We start from the raw sequence: 23,653 nt of genomic DNA on the forward strand, positions 1-23,653 counted from the left end.
AGGGATTTCTTTTTTACAGCTCAAAGTCATTTCAAGATGACAGGCCTGTAGGCTACTTGAAGCGACCTTGCTTACAAGGAGCCTGCCCTTTGTGATACTGTGGGACCTGCTAAAATTATTACAAATGCTGAGAAATTCGTGCAAATCCAGACCTCATGACTTATCGTTCTTCTTCTTCTTTTTTTTCTTTTCTCGTGACTTCTATTTCAACTTTTGTACAGAGACCGTGCATGTATGTTTCCCTTACCCGAGGTCGTATGCGGACCAACCAGTGTCTAAGCGTCAGTCCTGCGCTACCGCACGTACGGCTGAGAAGAGAATGGCTAATTTTTACACGGTCTACGGCGCCGTGTGCTCAGATGAATGTACCAGAATAAAAGGGACCATTCATACTTTGTGAGAACCACATTACCCTCCTTGTTCTTCCTAGTACACTAGGAAATACTAGGGTTATTGCTTAATCTTGCTGGGTGTGTGCGCGCGTGTGTGTGTGTGTGTGTGTGTGTGTGTGGGTTTCCCTTCTCGTCCAAGGGTGTTGTCCGCCCAGTGTTATCATTGGCATACATCTCGGATCTCTGGCCCCGCGCCCTTGTAAGCCTGCAGGTCTGCGAGGATGCTCTCCGAATCCTGGAGGACCGCGCTGATCTGGTTCCAGATTTCCCTCTCTCCTTCTGTGGGCTGGGCATCTGAGCAGAAGGGAAACCAAAAGACACAGAGAGCTGATGTTTACAAACAGCTTGGAATGAAGATCAGCATTCAGCTCTACTTGCTACAGAGTCCTGTTTGATTCCTGCAGGTTTGGTCTTTATGTTTTAAGGTAATAAGCTGCTAGGAAAGGAAACTAACACAACTTCTGCCCATGACTCAGTTCAAGACAGTCATCTGACTCTGTACATGTTACACAGAGCACACTGGAATCACTGAGAGCACTTTATTTATTTGTGTAGAACATACTTTTTGCACTCCAATTATGTGCCAAGTGATTAACTGGGTGATGGAAGGAATCGATGTTGTGTTCTGGGGACCATGTTTAATAGGAGAAGCTACTGAATAGATCTGTTATGACTAAAAATCTGTGAATCTGAGTGTAGGTGAGAAAAACACTCCCCCCCCATTACCATAGAAACAAATAAGCTTAAGATATTAGATAATCCTTCAGAGCCATGACAGAGATGTATCTTTCTGGAACACAAAGACAGGGAGAAAGCATTGAGATTTATAATTGAATGTAAACTAAAGAAGTACATGAGGTTCATTTGATTTATTTATTTGCTTGTTTATTTCCAGTAAGCTCTACACCCAATGTGGGGGCTTGAACTGATGACCCAAACATCAGGACTTGCACGCTCTACTGACTGTGCCAGCTAGGCACCCCCAACAGGAGGTTCCTTTTAAAGATACTTATACTATTCAACTTTGATCTTGATTATAAACAATTCCCACAAGAGTAAGTGACACATTCAGGTTTACATAAATAAAGAACATATTCTAACAGCCATAGAAGCCTCCTCTCGGCTCTGAATTCCAACTTTTACACTGCATTCCTGTAGCCAATATATATTCTTGTCCCTACGAGTATTTTGTGGAAGCTGGTGAGTGATAAAGATTGGGTTTTATCTCCAAATACTTACAAAATAGGTTACTTTCCCGGCTATTAGGGAATTAATTTCCATTCCAAACAAAGGTACTGCTAATGGAGAAGGGGGATAGATGCCACCTCCTAAAAATTCATTTTAAAAATCCAAGTCCTAAGGTAGTGAATTCTCTCAGCAGACCCCACTCATGAAAAGGGAGCTAGAGTTATGTCAGGTAAAACATTCATGAGAACATTATTAGGAACATGACCGAGACCCACCGTGTTATGGTACGGAACCTAGCCTGGGAGGAGAGATTACTCCTTTATCCTCGTCTATCCTCCCACTGTTTCTAGAATATTCTCAGGTATAGTGTTACACACAATATCAATCACTTTAGAGCCTATCCTTTCCTGTTTCCGAAACTTTCCCCAGAGTGATATGGGTGTCTTAAACAGAAACCTTTAAAACTTAGTAAGTTAGGAAGCCTGTAACTGAGGACAACATTTTAGTGAACAGAAATCCAGGGAAATTTCTGAGAAAGAAGAAAGTCTGGGAAGAGAACGTGTGACAAAAATGCAACACGAAGGTATTAGAAAACAAAGAAAAAGGAAAAGCTCATTTCCTCATATCCTTTTTCCCTTCTGATGAATGCACTGAAAAATCACAAGCTAAAAAAGCCAATTTCCTAGGGAGAAATTTGAAAAGGAGGAAAAGAAAAATAGGCTGTAACCAAGATTCTGGGAGGTAAGCCTCCTTGAATGTAATTATAAAATAGTATGAAAAGAAGACACTTGGGGACCAGGAAAGGGAGACTTCTGATCTTGGCCATCACCAGGGTTCCATCTGAGCGAGTCCCCACTTGGTGAAGCTTTAGACAAAACAGAATTAAAGTGGCTGGAAGACGTGGGCCAGACAAACACAAAAACCTGTTCTTCTAGTGATTAACACAAAAGGAGAAAACTTTCAGTCAGTTTTTAAAAGCAGAAGCCCTTTCTTAAGTGCTTCAAAAAGAAGACCATCTCCAATAGAGTGGCCTGAACGTGGTATTGGCAAACTTTGCTCTCTATCCCAGGAGAGGTGACACCTTCTGCTATGACTTAGCTCCGACCGTGATGTGACCAAAGGAGCTGGATGAGTGGCATGGGGTGGTGTCACTTCTCTCAGGGTGGCAGAGTTGGGGCTGTGGGGAAGCCCCTCCATCCTAGGGTGACCCTCTCGCAGCACTGCAATGGTCTGTGAAACAGGACCCCTCAGTCCCAGCCTTCCTCTCTGGGAAAATGTTTCTTTTGGCAAATGTCCTGGTGTCTTATTAAAAGCGTTTTTCTTATAGCCCCACTTCACAGGGGTGGGGTGGGATTGGAGAAACCCAATCCATCTTTGCTTCTTCATCCCAACTTAGAAATGTGTTGCTCATTTTCTTCCATAATTTGTTAGTCTTCTTGGATGTTCTATTTTTTTTTTTTTCTTCCCCTCTCATGGAGGTGAAATCACTTCTTCATCCAGCTAATGAGTAAGCCCTTGGGGCTGGCAGCATGGCCCTTGCCTTCTGAGGACTCAAGTCACAAGTAGGGTCAACTTCTAAGGTGAAGAGTGCTGACTGGGAGAAGCTCTAATCTATTTGCTTTTTTTCCCCCCCACAAATAGAAAAAAGACTGTGTAACCCTAATTTGGCATAGGCTCATGTCCCTATGGAAGTTCGTGATTCATCCTACTCTGATTCCCCCGAGCCATGTGATCAGACAGCCAAGGCTAATTAATAAGAATCTGACCCATTGAGGCTGCAGGACTCTGGCTTTATTTGTTTCATGTGATCTTAAATCTCCAGGGCCTGGCATATAGTATATGCTCAAGAAAGAGTTGCTGAATAAAATACCTGAATGAATGATTTATTTCTCACACTACATCTTATGATTTTTCTGCTTATGTTTGAATTGGAAGGTTTTTGGAGACACGGTCTATATTTTCTCCTCATTGCCTCCATATGTACTACCTATTGGAGACACTCAATAAATATGTCAGGACTCAATGAACATATGAGGACACTGACCAGGTGGTAGAGGAGGTGGGAGTTTGGAGGCAGTGAAAGAAACAAAGGTCCTATTACGTCTGGATCCTCTCCTCTGCCTCTTCTTCCAACTGGTCTCTATACTGGTAACCTCTTTTCACTGTTATTGTTTTTCTATATGTATATTCATCTACAACCAAATTGGCTATTCATCCTTTCATTAACACTTGTGTTTTTAAATCATCCATCATTCATCTACAACTTCAATATCTCTTCAGTAGGGTCAATACACTGTTAGGATATTTGTTGAGTGAAAAACTATGCCTATGTTGACTATCCCAACCCTAAGGCTGCTACCATTTGCTTTCTGGAATATCCCTTTGAGAGGATTTGGGGTCTTTACGTCTGGTTCTCTCTGTATTCAGATTCAGTAGGTAGCCATGTTTTAAAAATGTATTGTGTCTTCAGATGTCAAAGAGAAACATCTTAAAAAATGCGTGATTGAAAAGGTACGCTGATATCTAACCTATCAGCGACCTTCTAAAGCGCCTGCAGAGTGAACAGGAAATCAGATTTATGGGTTTTGTTTTCCTACTTTTAACACAAAGATTGACCCTTACTCAAAGGTGCGCACACATACACATGCCCACCAGTGATATTACTGACGGACACCAGTTTTTATTTTCAGTTGTAGCCAGTGAATCCCTCAGTGATGTTTCTTCTAAGAATCACATTCCAAAATTCTAATCATTGTCCATTATTCCATCTCCATCGAGAAGAACGGTTATACCAAGCCAGAGTGTTCTTATCTAACAATGAAGCTGTTTAAAAAAAACAAAAAACAAAAAACAAAACAAAAAACCAAAAACCCACCCTGTGATTTACACACGCAATTTCAGAAACCAATCCTCTGAGGAGCCCCGGAACAGGCCTATCCAGGCCATTCCCCAGGCAATGATTAAAGCCTCTGTTCTGGACTTGCTATTGCACAAAGTATGAAAATGTATCATCAGCACTGTGGCCTTGAATACATTGTTAAGAACTTTCTGAATTCCAAGTGCCTAGAACTTTTAATGGAAAAATAACCCTCTTATCAATGAAGATAGTGAGGCGGTATTCCTTTTTTTTTTACAGGGGGTCTATTTTCCCTCCTTTGGCTCAATTTGCTTGCGACTGTGGATATGAACTGTCAGGATTCTGGTGTCACCAGGTCAGTTGGAGGCTTTGCTGTGGAGGCCTGTGATGTTTACTGAAAGCAGAATGCCTTACATTCCTCCGGGAGGATGGAGAGGAAGGTGGCCCAGTGTTTTTGTTTGTCAGGAAGGAACATCTTTGGTGAACATACCCCGGGGCATGGCAGCAGGGCTCAAACCAGAGCAGGGCTGTCAAATCAAAGGGTTCTTATCTTTATAAATCAGTCAAGGACATCCTCTGTCTTCACAAGCATGGGGAAACATGCATACCTTCTCCTCACAACCGACTCAGAACTGTATTGGAAAATCTGACAGAATCAAACAAATTAACAGAAGATAATGTGAGCAGAGGACACCATTTATGTGGGGATGTCTTTGGCTTTGAAGGAAGCTGTGGCCTTTCATCCGTAGGATATGCTTCTTTCCCTGTACCCAGCGGGGGTTTAGAAACCCTGAAGACAGTTGCAGCAAAGGGATTCGCCACAGCTGTAAATTAAGCCTCTTGCTCTTCTCCCCCACCACTTCCTTCCCCCTCCGCCCCTTCCCCCTTTAGGATAGATTAAGAAACATAACCAATTATCTATGATTAACATTTGGGGATATAAAGTGGTGATGATTTATAGCAGAATACCAGCTGCTTGAAGCAACCACATAAAATTGCAAAGGTCCATTGGAAAATGTTAAGTGTGACTGGGCTGACATATTTATTTGCACAGGAACATTAGTCATCCCTTTCCTATGGAAGAGTGAATGAGGGCCTGCAAAAAGCAGGGAGGGCTGAGGTTGCTGGAAGGCTCATTTTTTCAACCCCAGGCAGTGGGATCCCTGTGACATCACAGGAAGAGGAGGGAACTTCAAGGATGCAGAGTTTTGAGACTGGGTCCTACTGCCCCCCTGCCACTCAATGAATATGAGACTTCAAGGCCCCCTCCAGTCATCTCTCGGGCTCTCAGATTACTTTATGGCAGAGAGAGGGACACGCACAAGAACCCTGTCCCCTCCCTGTACAGTCTTGTAGGGACTATGGCCTGGAGGCTCCTAATGGGATGTTGATGTTGATCAAAAGCACTTAAAAAGAGAGTGCTGGAAATCTAACCAATCACCGGACTGAATATCTGTATTGGCATACATTAATTGCCTCGCAGGTCTGTTCTGTTGCTTTTTGCTTGTTTGTTTTTTTTTTGTAAAGTGACCAGAAAACAGCTTTTATTTCCCCCTCTCCTCTCCCAAGATTATCTAGCCGTCTCTGAAGAACCTTAGTGGAAGTGAGGGTACCAGGGAAGGGCGGAGTGAAAGAAAAGCTCAGTAGTATCACGATATTATACACCTAAAACTGACATAACATTGTATGCAAACTATACTGGGATTAAAATTAAAAACTTAGTTAAAAAAAAAAAAAAAGTAGAAGAAGAAGGACGCTCAGCAGTGCAGGAGGTAGCCTGCTCTACCAAGATCATCCCAGGCAAAGGTTTCATCTGACACTCCTCCTCGTTTCAAGAGGTAGGAGACTGTCATCCTAATAGGTCACAATATCCAGAGCCTTTCTGTGAATATAATGGGTGGCTTGGAGGCTTTAGAATTTCCTTCCAAACTAGCCCCCACCCCTGCCCCCTGACCACTCTTACTGTTCTTGGTATTCCTATCATGCTCACAGGTGGATTTGTCTTATAAGAAGATCATTTCTCAGTTCCTATCTGCCAAGAAACATTTGCTCCCAGCCCTAGAAGCTGTACTTTCTCTCCTGGCTAGCTTGCCCCTCGCTCTCCCTTCTCTTGTAGGCTTCTGCATTGTTTGTCCTATTGTCTGTTCAATGTGCTTGTGACTCTCCCCAGTAGAGTTCTGTAATCCCTGAAGAAGAGGACATGGTTCTCCTAATGCCCCACATTGAGAGTTTAAAGGAAAGGAAAAGGCCACCACACACTGCACTAGGGAGTTTCTAGCAGATATGAAAGCAAAACAGAAAAGAGCACAAGGGTGGAGGGATCTGTGACAAGAGTCCTGAATTCTTCATGAAATGAAGACTACAGTGGAAGATTGATTCTAATAAGTCAAAGATGTATCTTGCAACAAGCATGGAGGGGCAGAACTAAGAAGCCAACAGAAAAGATCAAAGAGAATACCAAAATTATTCTATTTAATCAAAAGGCATAAAGATATTAAGAGAGAAAAATACAACAAGTAGAAATCAGTATAAAAATAGGCTCAGATACAAACATTAATTGAATATAAATGGGCTAATGACTCCAATTAAAAGGTAGATATTATCAGCTTGGATGGAAGAGTTGGGGCCAACTACATACAGTTTATAAGAATTACGCTGTAAAGATAAAGACACAGGATGCGGAAACATATGTCATACAAACAGCAAGCATAAAAATCTGGTATGGTCAAACCATAAAATTCTTAATGATACACTTAACAAAATATTATGCAAGACCTCTAAAAATTATACAACATTGCTAAGTGAAATCAAAAAATATCTAAACAAATGGAAAGATATAGTATACCCATAAGTAAGAAGAATCAATATTGTTAGATGTCAATTCTCCTCAAACTGATCATCAGATTTTATATCATTATAATCAATATTCCAGCAAGGTGATTTTGTAGCAATTGAAGGCTGATTATAAAACTTACTTAGACAAGTAAAGAAACTGGAGTAGTCGAGACAATCTTGAAAAAGAACAACAGATTTGAAGGACTTACTCTTCTTGACTTTAAGATTTGTTATTTGTTACAGTTTGGTAATCCTTGGTCAAAAGACTCAAGAAATCCATGGGGGAGAATGGAAGGCCCAAACAGATCACAGGGAGCTGATTTCTGATAATGGCACTCAAGCAATCTACCTGTGCTAGAACAAGTTGATAATGCATGAAAAAATAAACCCAACACCTTGCTCATAAAATAAAAATTAGTTCAGTATTGGTCACTGGCCTGATGTAATGATTAAATTTCTAGAAATTCCAGAAGGAAACATCAGAATGTCTTTAGGACCTTGGAATGGGCCATGATTTCTTATAGAGGAGATAGCATGCACTTAGCACAGAAGAAAAGCAGTCATAAATCACACTTCATCAAAATTTAAAAGTTCTGTTCATGCAAAAATAAGAAAAAAAGAGGCAAAGCTCTGAGTGAGTAAAAACATTTGCAAGCTATTATCTCACAAATGACAGGTATCCAGAACACACTAGCTCCTACAACTTAGTAATACAATGAAAAACAACCAAACTCAAAATGGATAAAAGATAAATATATTCTAAAAATGCCAAGTGAATATTCAATAAGCACATGCAACAGTGTCCAACAGTCTGAGTTATGATGGAAATGCAAATTAAGCCACAAGGAAAAATCATCCCACAGTCACTAGAACAGCTGAAAGGGAAAAGATCGACAATGCTAAGTTTTGGAGAAGACATGTTACACCTGAGCACTCTAGACTTCTGGTAAAAATGGAAAATAGTACATCCCATTTGGGAAACAATTTGACAGTTTCTTGAACAGCTGAATATAACTACTCAACAAGTCTATCTTCCATATGTACACGAGAGAAAAGATGCATGCAGATATTCTACAAGAATGTTCACAGCATGTTACTCCTAGTAGCAAAAAACTGGAAGTTGCCCAAGGTGATCATCAACAGGAGAAGGGATGCAAAACTGTCTCACAATAAGAGTATTTAGCAGAAAAGGGAGAAAACTCTGATACATGTAATAACATGGTTAGATCCAAAAAACATTTTGTTAAATCAGAAAAAGGTACCAAAAAAGCATACACTGTATAACTCCATTTATATGAAGTTCAAGACTTTAAAGATTAGCGAAATCTATCTTAGAGATACAAATCAGATCTGATCAGTAGTAGTTTCTGGGTGTTGGTTAAGGGCAGGGGACTGACAGAGAAGAGGCATGCTGGAACTCTTTGGAGTGAAATATTCTGTCTTGTCAGAGAATATGGCATTGGTCAAAATTGACTGTATTTCAGCCTGTCTAATTCAGCACATGTAAATTATGCCTCAATAAAAATAAATTTTAAAAAATGGAAAAGTCAAGAAAAGAAGAAAAATTATCTATTTTGAGTAGATGGAATGGCTTCTTCCCTTCCAGCAGCAAGAAACCGGATTTTCTAAAAGAAGCATTTTTTTTTTCAGTAGCAGCTTTATTGTGATACAGTTCACATGCCACACAATTCACCGATCCCAAGTGTTCAATGATATGTAGTATATTGCCATTGTACAATCATCACCATCACCAATTTTAAAACATTCTTTTATTCCTCAAAAAATTTGTACCCGTTAGCTATTGCTCCCCATTTCTTCCTAGCACCCCTAGACCCAGACCATCACTAATGAACTTTTTATCTCTGTAGATCTGCCTAATCTAGACATTCCCCATAAATAGGATTATACAATATGTACTCTTTTGTGATTGGCTTTTTTTTTTTCACTTAGCAGAATGATTTCAAGGTATCCCTCCATCAGTATTTTACTTTCTATCACTCCGTAATGTTCAAGTGAATGGCTGTTCCATTATGTGTCCATTCATGACTTGATGGGCATTTGGGTGGTTTCCATTTTGGCTATTATGAATAATGCTACTGTGAAAATTGATGTCCGAGTTTATGTGTGGACCTATGTCTTCATTTCTCTTGGGAAGTACCTAGGAGCGGAATCATTGGGTCATAGGGTGACTTTATGTTTCACATTTGAGGAACTGCCAAACTATTTCCAAAGCATCTGCACCATTTTACATTCCCACAGACAGTGTAAGGGAGTTCCAATGTCTTTGCATCCTCACCAACACGTTTTATTATAATTTTTTTGTGTGCAAAGTGCTCTCTTGTGGTGGTTTTGCTTTGCATTTCCCTCTTGACTAATGACAATGAATGTTTATTTCCTGTGCTAAGAGGATTTTTGTTCATCTTTGGAGATGTATCTACTCAGATTCCAAAGGAATATTTTGATAGATGCAGTTGTTTGGTGAGACAGAATGTCCTCGAAGTAAGGTAACCTTGCATAGATTGTCACCTACTGGGACTTGTGCCTGTCTCGGACACCTTCTACTCCAGAGTGGATACTGCGTGAGAGGCTGAGGAAGCATGTCACTCCATAGAGTTCAAGTTCTAAGTTATGGGTACCTCTATATCACCTGCCTGGCAGGGAAAAATAGGGAACCAAAACCTTAAAGAAGTCTTCTGTGACCAATTCCGGAGACCTCATCCCTGGATCTGGGAACTCAAAAGGTTGCCTGGTCAGCTCCGCTGTCCCAGACCCTAGGGTGTGATAATGCTTGACTTGAATGCCTTAGTTAAATATGGTTCCCAAACTTCCTGACCATCAGAGCCACCTGGGAAATGTGGGAAAAAGCAGATTCCTGGAACTAGGCCACTGAATCAAAATTTTGGGAGAGGCTCAGGCAACTATGGAAAATCTATATCCAGCAGATGTTTCTAATGATCATTTCAGTCTGAGAATCCCTGGAATTGTTTTGCTGGATGGCTAATGCCCGCTGCTTACTTTGGGAGTCATAATGAGTAGATTCAATTGAACAATCGTCAACAGACCTTCAGGCATATATCTTCCTGTACATGGTCCCCAAAGCCATAGCTCAGGCAAGATTAGGTTGCATTTTATTCCCCTCTCTGTCTCCCAGCCTTCAAAAAGGAAATGAAAATATGTCAAGGAGGCAGAGACAGAAAAAGAAAAAAAAAGTAGTGGGATAAAAAAAAAAAAATCCAACAACAATAAAAGAGATGTTAAATAGTTGTGTAGAAATGCGAGCACAGAGTGTGGAACTCACTGCAAAGGTCAGACAAGAATTTAAATTAAATCTACACAACTGAAAAACCTTAGGACAGATGTGTCTAATTTTGTCTTATATTTTGACCCAGCTTAATTATATCTATTTGACCCAGTTCAATTATATTCCATCACTGACTTCAAAAAGAAGACTCAACACTCAGAGTAGAGGTGCCAAATTCATTTAAGCTGTTGCTACATGCTGTTTGGCCTTCCTTCCTCCCTCCGGCGCTTTCTCCTTAACTCTTTGCAGTCCAGCCTCTACAGGCAAAGGAATATGTCTTGAATCTGTTCTGCCAGTGGCTACAGTAGCTGGGTAGCTCACAGCCCATGCTGCCATTCCCTTTCCAAGCCTTATCCATCTGGAGTATTTTGCATCACGTGAATCCATTAACAGTTCCTCCTTCTTTACTATCTGTGCTCTTCTGGCTGCCTCAATCTAGCTCTTCTATTCCATTCCTTCACATGGCCAGCATCTGTTACTAAAGCTTATTGGGTGATCTGTTCTCCATGTTGCAAACCTGAGTGGGGCCCGGACTCTGCCATCATGAGTCCTGGTTTAGTAAGATGTTCTCTTTCCTCTATAATCTAGTCTCTTTTCCTGATCCTCTGACTCATCAGCCTCCTGATAAGCATGAGCATACCTAAAGTTCCCACCTGCCAATCCCTTATCTGCTCTCGAGTTTTCCCTCAGGGAGTTCAGCTATTCTTTTTGAAGGTGAACGCCAATTATGGACCACTTAGCCCTGAGCTTCTGCAACTGCTGTGGTCTAACCCGAGCCAGCCCTCCATTTCTGCCCATACTTCCTTTTCGTAAGCATGAGCTGCTCTGTCTAAACTGGGCCTCTTGCCTTTCTTCAAATACGCCTTCTTATTCCTACCCCTACCTACTTCCACTGTTGGAAAACTTCTGTCCCTATATGCTTGTAGAAAAATCACCCATTCTTTAATGCCCACTCCAAAGACCACCTTTTGCTAGAAGACTTCTCCAATTCCTTCTGTTGTCTTCCGTTAGCCGAAACTAAATGCATACTCTTTCTTCCTCTTTACTCCCCAGACTACAGAGTGGTATTAAGCCCCTTATTTTTATCTTGTTTTGAAAAATGTGCCTATATTATCCTGCACACCAGCCTGAGATTCCAGTGACGGTCCTTATTTAGCTCTGTCTCCCTGATGTTACCTGGCTTACGTGGATGTTCGTAACCATATTGCACATAACACTGTTGTGCTGAGCGGATATCTACAGCCTACAGAGAAATCATGGCCACAGTCACCTTTGTTATCCTCTGGTCCATTGCCATTCTTTTTTGAAAACCACCTTTAGGAAAGAGAATTTTCAGGATCAAGAAAAACTTATTTTTTCCATGAGATGTTTTAGTTCATAGATGATGGAGAAGCTCTCTACTCAGGAACAGGATGATGGCTGTTGTACTTCTAAGAGGCTGCTTTTGATGGGCTCTTGAGGAGGAGAGCCAGAGACCTGTGCTCCATCTCAGGTCCTTACTCATTCCCTACATGACATTAGCCCAGCTATTTATCTTTTCTTAGTCTCAGGGAAATCATGTTAATTTTCTCCTCAGGATTGACAGGGAAATAAAGAGTTCCCATACATTTTTTAGCAAATTTCTAGGTTTTTTTGTTTGTTTGTTTGTTTGTTTCCCTTACATACTACTGCTCTAGTCCTAATGAGCCCCAAGGCATGAGAATCCAGTCCACAAGGAACCTTGTTGAAGATACTATGGCAGATCAACAAGTAGAGTTTTTGGTACCATAAAGAACATCATCAAAATTCAAGATATTTAAAAGTCCTTTTTAGCCACAATGACCTTTTTAAAAACAAACAGACAAAAAAATTAAGAAACTATCCAAAGTACAAGACCGAGGAGACCCGAGTGCTTGGTCTTAGGAGAGAGAAACAGCAACAGATCCTCTGCAACAGCAGTGGGCCAGGGACCCCCAGGGGGGATAACCCCAGAAGGCTGGTCCTCTAGAGAGCACCCTTTGAAAACCACTGCTTTAAATTCCTATAGACTGTGATTTTCTCACTTGGAAGACTTTTCAAATTAGACTTGACAAAGAACTCAGTATTACTCTTTGTAAAATCAAGAAAACTACAAATGCAAGAACAGCTAAAGAGACAAATGGGAGCCACTGAACGTAGTAGGCATTTGTGAACAGGATGTACAGATGCATGTGGCATTTAGAGCTTCAGGAAAAGTGCAGGCATTTAATTCCTCTAGGGGTTTATATGCCCCTCCCCCCACATTTTGGGTGAATGGAGTATTTTACGTTCAACATTGTTTTGGACCTTGTACATCCTGGACGCAACAGTGTAACATGCACGTGACAAGTGGAAGGAATCAACTAAACATGCAGACAGTAAGATTAGGGGGATGAGATAATAGGCCATTTATCTCGTAAAATTCTTTAAAGTTATTAATAAATCTTCATTAAGAGCAACAAGAGCAACAATCTTCAACAAGAGCAACAGCAATGAAGATATGTGTTTGCTAAAGTTACACCAGGAAAAAGCAAACAAACAAACAAAACATTCCTTTCAACGTGTCGTATCAATCTGGTATTGATCCCAACTATGGCATTTACCAAACCCAGCCAACCCAACCCAACCCATCCGACCCAACCCAACCAAATCCAACCAAATGGCAGCAGCAGAAAATGAGCTAACTTAGAAGTGAAATATCCTTCATTGAATATAATCTAAAATCTGAAATATATGTTTAGGACACGTGAGCTTCGGGGTCACTTTTCCTTTTCATGCAGCTCTCTTACACTTACCGAAGATTCTGAAAAGACATCTCTAGGGCGCAGTCACCTTTTGCTTAACTGTATCTTTGAAGGGTCTTCTAGCATTCTAGAAAATCTCTGTTTGCAAGTTTAATCTTGCAAGTGTATGGAAATGCTAGCTTATTTTTTAGTATACATAAATATTTGAAAAACTAAAGCTTAATACAGGTTAAAGTTAGCAACAAATGGTGAATACTGACAAAAAGGACATTTAATGTGCTTGATATTGTGGAACTGCAATTTAGAAAAAGGGGAACATAATAGTGAAGGTGGAAACACAAGCTTAGTTGATAAAACATGAATGTGTCACTCATCTGGAAATATATTCAATCAAAAAAATAAACATGATAAGGAAAAAAAAACCAATGTTTCTTCAGTCACAATTCACAGCCATTTCACATTAGCAAAAAATAAAATTTTTGATAAAAGAAACATAACCTTCAGACAAAAGGAGTATATCTCAAAAGTTTTATATAGTTTTATATAATCAAATAACATAAACAACAGACAGCAATGACTCAGAAATAAATAATCTATATGCCTATTTTCTAGTTTTGATAATTTTTTCACATCTAATGATATTTGTTTTATATTCATCTCTGTAAGTTACTACATGTGCTATTTTTCTTTAGAATATGATGTAGTGTTTCATAAGATTTATTAGGAAAAATGCATAATGATGATAGATGCTAGCTGATGAAAGTAACTTGTTCTATAATCAAAGAAAACCATGGATACATTAAAAAGATTTTCTATGAGATTTTTAAAAAATAATAATGGGAAGAGAAAGAAATGAAATAATCTTTGAAGACCCAGAAAGAAATGCATAGTGACATTTGGATTTAAGTATCACATAAAATCTTTATGTTATAACTTCTCTATCAACAAGCTATAAAGAAAGCAAACAAGTTCTCCTCATTATCTTTTAATTTTTGGAACTTACTTTCAAAATCCAGGAAAAAGTGTGGATAATTTTCAATTTCCCTGGTAAGGACTTTGAGCAGGTTTCCCATCCCAGCAAACCTAGGAGAAGCAACACAAAACCAATATCATTAGCAGGATGAAAAATAGAGTTATTTTTCTTCTTCTCCTTCTCGTCCTTCTTCTAAGAAAAAAATAACACAACAGACTTTTTAAAGGGTTGGACCTATTTTATTATCTTGCATAAACCACACTGGACCCCCAACAGTTGCATCTGAAGACCAGAGACAAAGCATCTCCGTACCAGGCGATGACTAATAACTTAGCAACTTCTTCCTGAATCAGGGACAGATAAACATCTCTGAGGTTCTGGCTCTCTAAAAATTAGGGTTATCTGGCCTAAGCCATATAAAGTATGACAGTGAGAACAATGTCCCAAGCTTTCTCTAGAAAAAAACACTTGTGTTTTACATATCATTCCCTGTAATGACAGTTAACCAAAGAACATGCTATTCCTTTTTTTTTTTAAATATTTTATTTATTTATTTGACAGAGAGAGATCACAAGCAGGCAGGGAGGCAGGCAGAGAGAGAGAGGAGGAAGCAGGCTCCTTACTGAGCAGAGAGCCCGATGCGGGGCTCGATCCCAGGACCCTGAGATCATGACCTGAGCCAAAGGCAGAGGCTTAACCCACTTTGCCACCCAGGTGCCCCAAGAACATGCTAAACATGCTATTCTTTTTTTTTTTTAAGATTTTATTTATTTGACAGAGAGAGATTACAAGTAGGCAGAGAGAGAGAGAGGAGGAAGCAGGCTCCCTGCTGAGCAGAGAGCCCGATGCGGGACTCGATCCCAGGACCCTGAGCCGAAGGCAGTGGCTTAACCCACTGAGCCACCCAGGCACCCAAAAACATGCTATTCTAAAAACCAGGTATTTTAGTTGTAGGAGGCAAAGCTTAGGTATATTCTACATTGTTTACTTCTCCCCTTCATCAGTTCCCTGAATCTTTACAATTAATACTTCAGCGTTGCTTTGTTTCCTTTTCACCGATGTGGGAACATACCATGTTAAAGGACAAGCACAAAGAAGGCACTATTAAAATATCTGTCCAGGAAAGAAAGTTTCTTAAAATTTCTGAGGAAAAGAGTTGAGAAAACACAGATTGAGAGCCCTAGGGACCCCTTATGGTCTGTACAGGAAGCCAGACTTCCCAGAAGTTCAACTTTCTGGCAAGTCAGAAACTCTCATTTTTTGGGACGCCTGGGTGGCTCAGTTGGTTGGGCGTCTGCCTCTGGGATCAGGCCATGATCCCAGAGTACGCGGATCAAGTCTACATTGGGTCTCTTGCTGGAGGGGAGTCTGATTCTCCACCCTTCCTATTCTTATCCCTGCTCAGCTTTCCTCTCTCTCCCTGAAAAATAAATAAAATCTTAAAAAAAAAAAAAAGAAACTCATAATTTGACATTTCAGTGGTAACAAGATTGGCTACTTCATGAAGTGCAAACATGAAAAAGTGTTGCTATTAATCCAAAAACTTATTTTCAATAAAATCACAGTGTAATTGCATAAGTGGATCAAACCAACAGAGAAATACAGATTTGATATATATTGGCAATTCCAACTTAAAAAAAAAAAAAGAATAGGGAAAACATAGTTAGATTTAGGTTATTGGGAAAATTTCTACTGCTCTCAGCTTCAGACATTAAATTATCTTCTTCAGGAGGCCACTGGTCCATTCATTCATTCGGCACACATTCGTGGAGCCGCCATCTGATGCTGGGTGCTGTGCTCTTTGGAAGGCATTTCTCTAACTCCTGACACAGACCCCCTCAGTTTGTAAAGAATCAACTTGAAAAATCACTGGACCAGTAAAAGAAAACCGCAGGGCTGCAGTTTTCTGTGCACGGGGCTTCAGACAGTGTTTATGCTGATACAGGAATTCCTAAAAATACAGCACTGTAAGATAGATGGGAGGAGCAGAGAGTGCTTTGTGTGAGACAGTATGTAGCCAGAAGTTCCCTTGGATGCAGAAGGTGCTATTCGAGTCCTCATCACCCTCCGCTGAGAAAACACTTGCACACATCATCCACAGAATAGGCCACTAATAAGCTAAAAAGGAGCTTGGGAAGCCCGATTTCCATCCTAGTTCTGTGTCCTGCTACCTCTGTGAGCCAGGACAAGCCTCTTAATCTCTCTAAATCTCAGTCTTCTCATCTGTAAAATGAATTTTTGAAATGCATCTATTTCATCAAGTCCTGAGACTTAATGAGATCCAATTAGGAGATGCTCTGCACATCGTTTACAGGAAGTACTCAAGAAGGGTGAAGTACTACTAGTACGGATAATGATGACGACAATTGCCAGCATCATCGTTATCATGATTATAACAGCCTCTGGACACTTAGGGTTATCCTGTGGAAGATGGGTTAATAGGTTGTATGCAGCTCTAGGGAAGAGAACCAGGGTCACTGAAGAAATAACCGAAGAAGACCTTCATTTAGTGTCATGAAAAAAAAATTCCAGTTGTCTGAATAGTGAGGGATTTGCCTTGTAAAATAGTGAGCTTCTTGTAACTCGTGGTGTTTAAGTACTCTAGCAGCCTGTAAAAATATAGACATGAATGATGTGTTGGGCAGATGGCTGGCCAAGATATGTCTTAGACCTCTGCCATCTTAAGGCATCTGGGTATGCGCACTCACGTGTGTGCACACACATACACACACGCCTTTGTGCACTGGGAAGCAGACACCATGCTTCCCTCTTCTGAAAGAATCTTCCCTATTCTTTCTGTCATTTTCCGTGCCTTTAAGCACATTTATATTTAAGTTATTTTTCGAGCACAGCTCTGTATGAGGTAGATTTTGCCAAAGGAAAGCTCAGAACTGGTGTAGTCCATTCCTGCCACGGGGCAACATTCACAAACCCTCCTGAGTCTCTTGGAAAGAATCTGTATCCAGCTGAATGAACAATTCCAATTCAGACCCAGAGACATTCCTGGTAGGAAGATGATTCTACTGTTTAGTAGCGGTCCCAACTTTCACATAAAATGCCTTAATGGAAGTTAAATATTCTTGATTTTTCCTGGTTTCGCGCTATTAATGTGTCACAAGAGACCTGACTGGATTTAGTTCCCTCCTAAAATTCTGTCTTGTGTGTGATTTTACTGTCAGACTACCTGGGCGGGAAATATGTCAAGCCTTTAAAATTGGTAACAGACTGAAAGGAACACACTCAGATATCAGCCGGCTACAGAATTCTGTCTGTTCAAAAGGTCATTTCAGCTAGCTGGCTGATATGGTCAAACATTTTGCAACATGATTCTAACATCAACTGTGGTCAATTAAGGAACTCCCATTATTCTAGATGCTTCATACTCCCAAAAGGAACTGTCTAAAACGATGACTGTGGGATATTATGTAGCCTTAGGGGTCAAGTCCAGTCCCATGGAACCTGCATTTCCAGACACACTCTTTGAATAAGTACAGAAAGGTTTGATGCTTCTTGTTCTTCTTTAAGGTCAGCAAGAACTCATGGAAAAGTATTCTGGTTTCAGGTCTGCAAAGTGAGTTAACATTACACAGACGGTCAGTGAGGTGACCCCGGATCCACTTGGAAGGGACCCTCAACCATGGGGTTTGACCACCGCTCCAGCCATATCCTGTTGGCAGTGACTCTGCAGTCTTTGAAAATAGCTCTTCAGTGCATAGAAAACACATCTTTATGCAGCACATTCCTAGTGAGATACTTTCATTCATTCATACGAAGATTCTTAAAAAATATTTTATCTTGTTCAATACAAGAACATAAGATATGTTATTATATGCTATTAGAGAATGCAGATCCATAGCAAGAGTGGGGAGAAGAGAAAAGTAAAAACAGAGTTGGAAGAAGAAGGTAGAGAGGCAAGGAGCACGTGAATTATAAGACATCTGGGCCGTACGGTCTTCATGTTCACTGGAGATGAGTGTTCCATTTGGACCTGTGCTTCTGCTTGCCAAAGCGAAGGAGAAAAAATGGTCTTTTTCAAGATATGGTGTCCAGAAAGTAAAAACAAATGGGTTATGCTTAAGAAGTAGAGTTTTACCTTTTTTTATTAAAAAGAAAAAAAGGAAAAATTGATCATAGCTAAGAAGTAGCTGAGACAAAGAGAAATCTCCTGTGCCTAAGAGTACATGGAGAAGTCGTTCGTATCTGAGGAGGAGCCAAGGCTCTGAGCTCCCGGGGGCACAGAAGCGGTTTCACAGCTGAATGGGGGGTGGGGGGGCAGAGCTGCTTGGCAGGCAGTTTGGGGCTGTGCTTGAGAAATCAGAAACTCTGGTTTCCATGTTGCATTTGGGTCTGTCCCAAGGAGCACCGGTTACTTGCCATTCTCCCCTGTGGTGCCGGAGCTTCTATCAGAATGAATACAGCAAGCCAGCAAGTGCTCTGCTTCTCCTAGGAGGACTTTAACCTGAGTCCCTTAAAATGGGGATGATGATTCTGATGATGATTCTTGGCAGTTTCTATAAGTAAATTTCCAGGAATAGGAAAGGCCTCCCCAGTAATGCACGAGGGGGAGGAGAACCGATGTGAAGGAGGGAAGTATAGCCAAAAATGTAGAAGCTGAAGTACTAAAAGACTTGACTAGAAATAGAAGTCAGAGAGGAGGACGGCGAGTGGGAGTCCAGGCGCGAACGAGATCAAGTCGTATGTAGAGAGCACGCTTCTTACTCAAAAGTGTGCTGTCTGTATTGTGAGCTATAGGTTTACTTCACACACACACACACACACACACACACACACACACACACACACACCTCTCCTTTGGCATCTTCAGAGATTGTTTTAAAGTGAGGCTTTCCTGGGACTTGCTCTAGCTAGAGTGTGCATGTCAGGGTTGTGAGATCTGAATGTATTTCTGCGGGAAGAGTCTGGTAGGGGTGCAGCAAGGGAAGAGGGACGAGGTCTTGGCTATCAGATGAAGAGAAAGGAAAGGTGTATCAGTTGGATAAGAACTTAGGAAAGGGTGAGCCTTGCAAAGACACTCTCTGACTCTTTGACTTGGGAGGTCTCTTGCTTTTGGAGAATAGCGTTGGAACGTAATTCTCTTGCCATCAGTTAGCACTCTGGATGGCCCTTTGCTCTTAGAGGCACCAATCTTCTTCCATGGCTGGGTTTTCCAGGACTACCCCTTCTTTACCGAAGCAAAGTTCTGCTGGGTTCTCGGCATGTTGACTTTAGCTATTGGCTGGACCTGTTTTCCCACACCATTATAAGCTAGGATCCACCAAAAAAGATTAAGACATGGTCTTGAGAATTTAAAGCACAGAGTAGGTCAACATCACAATATGGCCCACTGGTATTCTCAAAAGATGAACACCGTAAGTAGCAGATGAAGGAGATTCACCCAGAAAATCTTGAAAGAGCTGCACAAATGGAAAGCACCATCTGATTCTCCCATTATTCTAGAGCAAATCATTTCAGTTGTGAGTCTTGGGTTCCTCATCTTACAAAATAGTCAAATAATAACATCTCACAAGGGCTAAATGAAACAGGTGTGAAATGGTTGTGCATACTGTAGAATGCCATGCAAATATTGCTACAATGATTCAGCATTACAACTCAGTTTAAGATATTCAGGGAATCAAAGAAGTATAATATTCCCTGACTCACAATATAAGTTCCCTTTCTCTAGATCTTTCATGCTTGGTCTCTTAAGGTCCATGTTTCTTTATGCAAATCACTTTCATTATCGTCAGGTTAATAAGTATCTAAAAGCATTCATAGTTGACATGGCAAGATATTTTTCTATGGACCAAACAATGTATTTTAGATATATTTTTCTTATTTTATCTTCAAAATATACTTAGGAGAAAGATATATTTTCTAAGGTTTAGAAAACTGAGGATTATGAAAATTAAATATAGAAGCTGATTGAAAAAATATAAATCCTTATTTAAAAAAAAAACCAAATTTTCAGAAGAACAGTATTTATGCAAGTTTGTAATAAGCAGAGGCTGAGGTCTTCAGATAACGTTGTGTACATTATCAGCCATTTCCAGCACAAGAATTCCAAGCATATACAAATGCTTTTGAAAACAGGAACAACTCAGTCACTCTTTTAGTAAACGTTAGAATCATCATTGAAAACTTCAAATTTTAACCAAATGATTATGTGCCATTTCATAAACATAGCATAAAGTCCAAGGAAAACACAAATATTTAATGAAAAAAACCCCACCAAAGTGACTCATGAAACATCTCCACTGAAAAGGAATGAAGTGCCAAAGGACTAACGTACAGATTTGCAGCAATCTAAAGAAGAGGAAGTTATGATTATTGCTCACTCGGTCCCAGGAGACTTGGTTCCTTCCAGTGCTGGCCTTCGTCAGCACTGATTCTCTTGATGACAGTGACCTATCTAAATAAAAGGCAAAAACAAAAGCAAGCTCCTATCCCAAGACAAGGGAATCTGATAGTAGTTTGGTGGAAAGTTTCTCTCCGGTCCTCCACCTTTGCTTGTGAAATAAAACAAACAAACAAACAAACAAACAAACAACCTGTGATAATTACTGGAAGGAACCAGTCAATTACTAGTTGAACACCCCTACTACCCAGGGCACAGGCGTGGGGTATGCGGGGGCAGAAGTCATGGCCTCAGCACTCAGGGAGGCATATTCTATTTAGGGAGATGGCAACAGGCTTAAGAATGTGATCTACCCCGGAAACATATAACACATTTCTGATAAATGATAAGTGCTCAGAAGTGTTAAATGAATGTGAAAGTCACAGAATATACTTGGCACATACTGAGAACCAATCAGGGGGATTAGAGCCTATTATTATGATACCATATACAAGAGGAACCAGAACATCACTTTTTAATGAGTGCCTACTGTGTGCCTGACGCTACACTTGAGCTTCCACACATTTCAGTCCACTCAAAACTCACGGCAGCCCTTGAACTTGCTGTAACTATCTTCATGTTTATTGGAGGAAAAAGAGGTTCATGCGGTTAGAGCATCTTTCTGAGCACTGGAGGGAAGTACAAGATAGAGTCACATTTGACGCTGAGAGACTGTGAGCATAAGTCTATACTCTTTTTCCCACAGGAGGAGACCTGGAGCTCCAGACCCTGGGTGGTCTGGGGACTTTGGGAGTCCATGAGCGGGGAAACTGCACGCAAGCGAGCCTGTTATCACACGCATGCGGTCTCTTTTCTTGGAAGAGGAGCCACCCTTTCTGTTCCATTCCAAAGTGGCCTCTCCTCTTGAGCACTGCTCAATGCCGTAGATAGAGAGGGAGGTGAAAACCACGGCGGGTGGAGTCTTCCAGAAAAGCTGACTTGATAAAAAATGAGCTGCCCCGAGAGCGTGAAGCACCCTACGCATCTGGACCGGCCAAGGGCAGCCCTCCCAGCTGGGTTTGCGGGGGAGAGGAGGGATTTAGCGACGAGAGGAGAGCAAAGGGCACAAGCTGGGTAGCTCGTCACGTCTTCCAAGTACAGAGGGATTATCCCCCCAGGTTCTTTTACTGCTATATAATTGTGAAATGGGTCCTTTTGCATTTTTTTTCTCCAAGTAGTCTAGAAGGAGGGCGTTTCTCTAGTCACTGTAGGAGTGTTAATAGTGCCTGTAGAGACGGCCCTGCACGCCCCTGCCAAGGGAGGCCCTCATCTCCCAGGGGTGACAATTTGGGATGTGCACATGGTATTTTCTATGACTACTTTCTTGGCTCCGGGCATAAGACCACTTCCACCGAGTTAGCTCTAAACCTGCTCAGTAGAACACAGAGACTCTTAAAAAACAGTTTTCTGCTAACATTCCCAGTTTCAAAAGAGAGGAGAAAATGAAAGGACATACACACACAAATATAAATATCTATATACATATAGAGATATGTATATTTATATGTATATAAAATTTGGAACTCTGCACTGTTTGGAAGGAGCAATTGAGTAATAGCATTAGCTATATTTCCATTGTAAAAGCGAATAAAACAAATCCGAACTTTGTCTTAAAAAACTTGGTCATAGTTTGTGAGGAAATTAATCTGTTTACTCTAAGTGAGAATAACAAGGACCCAGGCCCAGGGTGCGGGCATTACTGGGAAGGTTGACCTTTTCCTGCATCCACCAGAATTTCAACGCCAATGTCCTTGATTAGAGAATAAGCGCTCAGAAGATTTCCTTAGGAGCTATGGCTATTTGAAAGGAGAATTTCAAAGTCAAGACCACCTTTATCAATAAAGAACAGAACGTGAAGAAAAGAATAGATAAAACAGCAACCCCACAGGGTTTTACCTTCTAATATATTTTCCTTAAGGTTTAAGACAATGAATCCCCAATGCCTCTATCAGAAGGGATAGCTTTTGTTAACATATGGAATGAGACGATGTCTTCCAGAATCGATAATACTTGGCATCCCTGCTCCTGGTGCAAAGATTTTAAGAAATCAAAGACTTTGGTTCCTTATCTATAACTCGGTATTTTGCAGGATAAGAAGCCTGGTTTATCCTAACATTCTTCTGCAAGATAGCATATAAGCCACCGACCAGTCACAAATATAGCAATGACATATATTTACATAATATCACATCTTTGTCAAAGAGGTGTCTGGCCACAATCACCCTCAAGAACCAGCACGTGTCAAATGTAGAAAAGGTATTATTGAACCCATTTTACGGACCAGAAGTCATGGGTCAGGTATAGTAAGTGTCCTTCCCTAAGTCCCCGGATAGATTCTGGACTTTCTGATCACCCAAATGTCATCACAGCACGTTCTATAATAGAACTGGGATCATCTTTTTCTAGCTCCTATTTTTACAAAAAAGCACTTGCTCAAGGACCCAAAATACATTAGGGCCAAAGAAGGGACCAGAACGGAGATATCCTGCCTCTCCATCTGCCAACACAGAAAGTAAATGGGACACCTAATCGGTTCTTTAAGATGTAAGAAGTACAGTGCGACGTACTGTTGTCGATGGAGGGTTTCTGCAGCAAGTTTGTAAGGTCTCATCAGAACGTGCTAATTGGCGACCTAACAAGGACATCCCCGTGGACGGTTCACACACTTGTGCACACTTCTCTGGGGCCAGACCTTGATTATGCTAAATTCGGACACTCAGCAGAACTTGTCTGCATCCTGCAAACAGCCCCCAAACTGATCTTCCTGACTCATCTTGTTACCCTGCCATTCATCTCCATGCGATTGGCAGCGCCCTCTCTCTAAGCACAAATCTGATTGTGTTACTTCCTTTTCCACTGCTCCCCAGTGCCTGCAGGATATAACACAACCAGATACATGCACTGGGCACAGAAGAACCAGGCCTCTGGCCTCTGCTCATCGCCTCTGCTCCCTGTCTTCCTCCCTCTCCAGA

At 40.9% G+C, this 23,653-nt stretch overlaps 1 protein-coding gene across 3 annotated transcripts in view; it reads right to left on the reverse strand.

Annotated features, from left to right (window-relative positions):
- CYRIA (CYFIP related Rac1 interactor A) overlaps positions 1–23,653 on the reverse strand; it is a 104,860-nt gene that overhangs the window by 14,640 nt on the left and 66,567 nt on the right. For 2 of the 3 annotated variants that reach the window (XM_059405177.1, XM_059405176.1), the window contains 2 exons: positions 14,318–14,397; positions 565–686 (listed from right to left, as the gene is read on the reverse strand). In XM_059405177.1, coding sequence (XP_059261160.1) covers positions 565–686; positions 14,318–14,387 — 192 coding nt within the window. In that variant the 5' untranslated portion in view covers positions 14,388–14,397. The remainder of the gene's footprint in view (positions 1–564; positions 687–14,317; positions 14,398–23,653) is intronic. The other variant, XM_059405178.1, reaches the window with a different exon arrangement.

Source organism: Mustela nigripes, chromosome 7 (genome assembly GCF_022355385.1).
Source record: "Mustela nigripes isolate SB6536 chromosome 7, MUSNIG.SB6536, whole genome shotgun sequence".
NCBI classification, from domain to species: domain Eukaryota; kingdom Metazoa; phylum Chordata; class Mammalia; order Carnivora; family Mustelidae; genus Mustela; species Mustela nigripes.